The 7,500-nt window shown below is 40.7% G+C and overlaps 1 protein-coding gene across 1 annotated transcript in view; it reads right to left on the bottom strand.

Moving 5' to 3' along the window:
* Positions 1 to 7,500, bottom strand: part of LOC135093358 (uncharacterized) — a 166,678-nt gene that overhangs the window by 14,885 nt on the left and 144,293 nt on the right. Inside the window, exons 3-4 of the mRNA XM_063992590.1 lie at positions 5,620 to 5,842; positions 4,116 to 4,258 (exon numbers count right to left, since the gene is read on the bottom strand). Of these exons, the coding sequence (XP_063848660.1) occupies positions 4,116 to 4,258; positions 5,620 to 5,842 (366 nt within the window). The remainder of the gene's footprint in view (positions 1 to 4,115; positions 4,259 to 5,619; positions 5,843 to 7,500) is intronic.

Genomic DNA, 7,500 nt, shown 5'->3' on the forward strand with positions numbered 1-7,500 from the left:
GCCTGCTTCTGTATTTCCACCTTCCTATGACTTGAATTCCTTCAAGAGGGAGGTTTCAAGACACTTATCCTTCCATTTTTGACTACTGCTTTGGACCCTTTTATGCGACTGGAATTTCAGTGTTTTTTTTTTTATATATATTTTTTTATTGTATTTTTGTTGCCCATGGCCAGTGTCCTACATAAAAAAAAATGATGATGATAATTTCAAAGGCTTCAGTCTCCTTTCGTAAGGAATATCCCTCATCCCTTGTATCTTTTTTAGTAGTTCTCCTTTGTACTAATTCTAACACACCTATATTATTCCTGTAATGTGGGGACCAGAACTGCAGTGGTGTGTGTGTGTGTGTGTGTGTGTGTGTGTGTGTGTGTGCTTGTCAGTACAGGTGACGTGGGAACCTCAATGCTTTAACAGACTTATCAGAAGTGGTCTAACTCAAGAGTGAGAGTCATGTGATTATAATAACAATAGCATTTATAATTAATAATACCAATAACTGCTATAATAATAATAATAATAATAATAATAATAATAATAATAATAATAATGATAATAATAATAAAAATGATGATGATGATAAGAGCACTAACATCATATCACACAGAGGCATAGGAATCTTCTTACAATAACAACAGCCATAAATAAAATAATATGACAGGTACACACAGTAATGGGAATAAATAAAAGTAATAAATATAATTACAACATTATTAAAGAAAAAAAGGTAAAATTTTACTTTTTTCACCAGTCTCTCTATTCTGGACGAAACAATTTTTTCTGTTAGTTTTCGGTCAGTTTTGAATTAATCTGCTTGTTTTTCCGCCAAATCGTTAGTTTTTATTTTTCACCCTCCGCCACACCATCAGAAACTAATGATCTGCAATAAAATAAAAAAGCAGATTGATGGAACATAAACCGAAATCTACCAGAAAAAAAAAAAAAAATAATAATTTCGTCTTCACAAACAAGAGACCGCAACAAGACAGCCGCTCGCCCGTCGCCGCCAGCCAGCTGCCACGCACCACCACCTAACCCACTGGTAATCACTAATGTTTACAAGAGAGCCACTTTAGTAGACTACATTCACTTTGAGAGCCATACCCAAGAAAAAACCAGCTGATATTTATTCGAATGTCATTACTAACTATGGCTTCGTCTTCCATTGAAATTTTAAAATAGCTTTCGAGACAAAAAAGCTTGCAAGTTTTATATTAACATTTTTTTTGTACTAAATATATACATAAAAAATTTTCGAGATTAGGATTAACTTAACCAAACTAACCTAACCTAACCTAACCTAACCAAACCTAACCTAACCTAACCTAACCTAACCTAACCTAACTTAACCTAACCTAACCTAACCTAACCAAACCAACCTAACCTAACTAACCTAACCTAAAGAAAACTTGAAAAATTGTCCTCAACACTACGAGTAATTTGCAGTGGGTATGTATGTTTGGCGTTCAAATTACTCAGAATGATAAGGGTAAGAAAAGCCATGTGCAGACTGTTGAAAGAGTGAGATGATACCGAAGAAAGAAGAGGCAATGCATAATTAAACTTATTGGTGAAATTAAGAAGATTGCGTAACTTGCGGTGATTTTAACGGAAGAAGGGAAAAAAAAAGGTACGAACGGAAAGAAGGAAAGGGAGGAAGATAAGTGTATTGCTACGAAGAGGCGGGTACGATATTGTGTCTGTGAGGTACGATGGTTAAACAACAGGGGAAGTCGTACATTATCTAAGGGTATTCATAACACCATCACCACCACCACTACCATCACCACTACCACCACCACCACCACCACCAGTCAGGGAGCCATCACGCCTCGCCCACACAACAGGAAACAATTTGCGTTAACCAAACACGGCCTGCTAACGGCTCACGGACTGCCGGCAAACATTGTTTATGAAATGTTAGCAAACAGTTTGGGAACCGTCTGCATGTAAACTGTTACCCTGACAGAAAGTAAAGAAAGAAAAGAAAAAAAGTGAAAAGAAAAAGAAAGAAAAAATGGAAAAGGAAAGGAAAAAAGACCATACGCTGGTGGTTATGCTGTGTGTGTGTGTGTGTGTGTGTGCGTGTGTGTGTGTGTGTCAGAATACAACACACTGGAAGGCGGAGGAATGCTTTGCGCGGGCGGGACACTGCAAGGCGACGCGGTGCTCGTGGCGGGATGACAGGCAGGGACAGCTGGAATGGTTTGCAGGATTTGTGACTTTGTAGTATTAATAACGCTCATGGTATCCGTGATGCAACTCCAATAAAAAAGAAAAGAAAAAGAAAGTAATGTTGCTTCTTTGATAAAATTACACAGGACTAACGTAATCTAACCTTACAATACATTAACTGATTCAACAGTGTGTTATATTTGATAATTTAAGATCATACATAATTATAAATATTTAATAAGAAATATGTAATTTTGGCATCGCTCGTGTTGTGTATTTGTCGTCGCCTGGCGCAGCGGTGTTGTTGGTATTCGGCTACTGGCCTTTGTATAAATGGTCTGTATTACAGGCAGTGTCCTCGCCCCGCTCACTGCTGGTCGGTTCAGTCCCGTGGGCCCGCTGCTCGTGGTGGGGTAGCACCGCGCCGTCAAGGACACAGATCAAAGGGCACGGATCAAGGATCACAGATCACAGTCTCACCTCACTTCCGCACAAATCGCTGACACTACAAATTAGGGACACAGATCAAATGAAAGAATTCAAACAAATCTACAAACCTAACCTAATCAATGTTCGGAAGTGAGCGAGAGGGAGCAGCGGGTGGCTGCGTCAGGGCCGAGTCTGCCCTGCGGGGCAGAATGTAGGCCCGCAGGTTTGCCGAGGCCCAGGCCTACCCTGGCTTGCCGTGGCCGCCACTGGGTCTCGGCAAACCTGCGGGCCTGCAGTCTGTCCCGCAGGGCAGACTCGGCCCTGACGCAGCCACCCGCTGCTCCCTCTCGCTCTCTTCCGTACATTGATTAGGTTAAGTTTGTAGATTTGTTTGAATTCTTTAATTTGATCTGTGTCCCTGATTTGTAGTGTCTGCGATTTGTGCGGAAGTGAGGTGAGACTTTTGAAACTGTGAAGGAAAGAGGCGGCGCAGGGAGCTGTGAAGACAACCAATACGCCCCTCGCCACGCGATATTGTTGTTGTTGTTCTCCTCCTCCTCCTCCTCCTCCTCCTCCTCCTCCTCCTCCTCCTCCTCCTCTTCCTCCTTTTTCTCCTCCTTCTGCTCCTCCTCCTCCTCCTCCTCCTCCTCTTAATCTTCATCTTTCACCTCTTTCTCTTCCTCCTGTGTGTGGGTGATTACGAGCAGAAAGGAAGCGTGCCTCTCACTTCAGTATTCCGTCCCTGTGGCGGTGTGTTCAGCTCCGCCGCGTGTTGTGTCCTCTCCGCCGTGAATGTTGCCTCGGATGTTCACAAAGCGAGAAAAAAACTTGAAAAATATGTATTAACCAGTTTGAGTCATGCATGAAAAGTTTCTGTGATACAACAAACTTTTTTTTTTTTTAATATTACGAACAAATCTACAAAAGTTACTGAAAACTTGGAGTATCTTATCTTCTTTCCCTTTTTTCTTCTTTTCTTCTGTTTATTACTCGCTGCTTTACTCTCTCTTCTTCTCTTCTCGCAATCATCACCACCACCACCACCATCACCACCACCACCACCACCACCACCACCACCACCACCATCATCATCATCATCATCATCATCTTAGCAGTGTTAGTGAGGCGTGGTGTGGTCGACAATGGTGCTTATTGTCTTCGTGTAATCTTGCACCAGTTTGTATTCGCCATAAAGCGAGAAGAACATTGCTTACATAAAGAATAAAGAGCTTGGATGCATTGAAAAGATAAAGAAGAAACGAGAGAAGAAAAGTTAGCTCGAGAAAAACAAAATAATGAAAATGGAGAAATCTCGCCTTTATAACACTGAAAACACACACACACAAACACATACACACAGATAGACAGAAAGATAGATAGATAGATAGATATTAACTACAACATCTGAATACAATAAACACAATATAATAACAAACTACATGTACGGTAATACAATCCACACACCTCTATGCTATCGTCCACAATCATATACTAAGGGAAGGCTGAACACTCACGGTCCCTGAAGTTGCCGGGCATGCAGAGGCTGTGGATAACGTCCTCGGTGCCTGTGAGGAGCTGGTAGATGAGCTGCTGCCGGGACACCTTGAAGCAGCGGGAGATGTGGCTCTTGACGCAGTTCAGGCCGGACCCCATCGTGCTGCAGGGGGAGGCGGTGCAGGGGTAGTGAGGAAGTCTTTGTCTTTAGTGCTCATATTCTGAAATACTTTGCGCCCCACCTCCGCTGTGTTCTACGAGATGTTACGCGGGTTTTGGTGTGTGTGTATGTGTGTGTGTGTGTGTGTTTTTGTGGTTCTATAGACAGATTAACAAGTTTTTTTACATTATTAACAGAAACACTCTTGGAAACTCCACTACAAAGGCTCTACTTAAGTTACACGGGTTTTCAAGGATGTTTTTTTTAATTTTTCTGGTTCTAGTGACAGATTATCGAGATTTCTACATTATTAACAGGAGAAACACTCTTGGGAAGTCTGCTAATGATGTGTGTGGCCTTTGAAAATAATCGTGGTGAGCAAGCAAGGTGTTTCAGAATACCGGCCTTAGTACTTGTATTCTGAAACGCCTTGCTTATTCACCACGATTATTCTAAAAGGCCCCACAGATCATGTGCAGGGTTCTCAAGAGTGTTTCTCCTCTTAATATTGTAGAAATTCTGTTAACTGTCACTACAACCGTAAAAATACCCTTGAGAGCAATTGTAATATTCAACTAGAGCCTTTTGAAAGTAGTGGAGGTGCGCCGCAGAAGTGTTTTAAAATATGGTACTTGTGTCCTGTTAGTGTCTTAGGCTACAGGAGGTGCGCTGTTTGCAAGGGAGGATACGTCTGGTGGGGGCTTGGTGTGTGTGTGTGTGTGTGTGTGTGTGTGTGTGATGTAATAGGGGTGTTTGTGTACAGAAAGGGGAAGGGTGTGCGTGTATGTGTGTGTGTGTGTATACGGCTTCGTGTGTGTGTGTGTGTGTGTGTGTGTGTGTGTGTGTGTGTGTGTATGTGTGTCGTTATATTCGTAATTGCGTGTGCACTCTCACCTGTATGTACGTTTGTCTTAAAGGTAATTACTCCATTAGGGAATGACACACACACACACACACACACACACACACACACACACACACACACACACACACACACACACACACCATGACCCTCACAGCTGTTGTTTGTTTCATTAACGTGTGTCATCATCGCCTCGCTCTTATCCCTCACGCCTCATCTTTCCCCTCTCCTCCTCCTCTTCCTCCTCTCCCTCCTCCTCCTCCTCCTCCTCCTCCTCCTCCTCCTCCTCCTCACTTTTTCAATGATTGTTCTTGTTATTATTACCATAGTTAATTTGTCTGCGTATGTCTGTCTGTCTGCTCCTCCTCCTCACTTTTTCAATGATTGTTCTTGTTATTATTACCATAGTTAATTTGTTTGCGTATGTCTGTCTGTCTGTATCACACACACACACACACACACACACTCTCTCTCTCTCTCTCTCTCTCTCTCCCTCCCTTACTGGCACATCTGGTCCAGCTCAGGCTCAGTGGAAGCGAAGGCCAAGTTGTGGTCCTCGTTAATCGCCTCCAGCCTCTTCATGCACTTCTGCAGGTGTCGAGGATCACACTCCTTGCCTCTGCCTCCCCCTCCGCCTCCGCCTCCACCGCCCTCGACCTCCACCACAGCGTTGCTTCCGTCTACTCTCTTCGTCGTGTAGTCGCGTCTCGCCTCCGCCCACGTGCCTGTAGAGGGAGAGAGGAAGGGGCTTTGAGTGAGGGAGTGAGTGAATGAGTGAGGTAAATGGATTGCTATGTAAATTTGGATGATGAGGTTGAAATGTAGATAAATTGATTGGTATTAGAGAGGATAGAGAAGAGAAGATAAAAAAAGAGGAGGAGAAAAGAGAAAAAAAGTATCAAAGAGGAAAAGAGATGGAAAGTGAAGAAATGATACGACGAAAAGAGAGAAAAAAGAGAAAAGTAAAGAGAAGGGAAAACAAGGAAGATAAAAGAGACGAGAAAAGAAGAGGGAGAAGACAAGTTTAAAAGATATATTACACAATAACACTATATATTGCTGAAAATCAAGAGAGAGAGAGAGAGAGAGAGAGAGAGAGAGAGAGAGAGAGAGAGAGAGAGAGAGAGAGAGAGAGGGGGTGTTCCGCAGCTTTCTGGCTCCTTGTTTGATCTGTAAAATGGTTTAGCTGAGGGTCGCCATTGGAAGCTTTTGTTATGGCCTGTGTGATGTACGTCAATTATACGGTGAATGTACGACGCCATTACTGCAGGTGACGTGTGATTTAGTAATGAAACGTGAACGGAGGACATAATTAAGAGTGAATGATTTGATGAATTAATTAGTACACTGGTAATTAATGTAGAAAAAATAATAAAAGGTGTTAATATATTAGGATGAAATTGGTTGAAGGAATAGTAAATGAAGTTAGTGGTTTGTATTTTTAGTGAATGGAAGTTGAAATGACGTAGTTAAGAGTGAATGATTTCATTAATTTATTAGTGCAGTGGTAATTCATGGTGAAAATAGTAAAATGTGTTAATATATGAGGATGATATTGATTGAGGAAATAAATAGTTAGTGTTTTAGTGATAAAAGTTGAAAGAATGTAATTAAGAGAGAACGATTCAACGAATTAATTAGTGCACTGGTATTTAATATGGAAAATAGTAAAAGGTGTTACTCGTAACACTAGTTGAAAACTAGATGAAAAATAGTGAATAAATAGAATAGTTAGTATTGTAATGAAAGTTGAATGTATGCAATTAATAGGGAATGATTTGATGATTCAATTAGTGGACAGGTAATTAATATAGAAAAATAGTAAAAGTGTTAGTGTTGAGTTGAAATTGATTGAAGAAACAGTAAATTAAGTTAATGGTTAGTGCTTTAGTGAATGGAAGCTGAAAGGACTTTACTGCTGATAATTTAGGAATTAATTAGTACAAATGCTATAGGCAGGATATGTACGTAGATATATAAGGAAAAATAAAGAATAGGAATTGGTAACGAAGCAATTAGTGACAAGTTTATTAACGAAACAGAATGAAGGGAAGTGATGGAGTGATTGAAGCAGCGAATTAATAAACAACACAAACAAACAAACTGGTAATTAATGTTGACAAAAATGCAGGTGTTAATACAGGCAAGGAATGAATTAATGTTTGGTTTTAGTGAAAGAGGAAATGAAGTAATTATAACGCGAACTAATTATGAAAATGGAAGTAGAAAAAAATATAGAAATTTTTGACGTTAATATTACGGTGGAACTGAATAAGGAAATGGGAGGGAAGTCAAATGGCTAGATGATAAATTAAATGAGAGTTTTAAGAATTGAAAGACAGAATGTTAGCGAATGGTTTATGAAATTAAGGATGTACATTTA

The sequence above is a fragment of the Scylla paramamosain genome, chromosome 42 (genome assembly GCF_035594125.1).
Source record: "Scylla paramamosain isolate STU-SP2022 chromosome 42, ASM3559412v1, whole genome shotgun sequence".
NCBI lineage: Eukaryota > Metazoa > Arthropoda > Malacostraca > Decapoda > Portunidae > Scylla > Scylla paramamosain.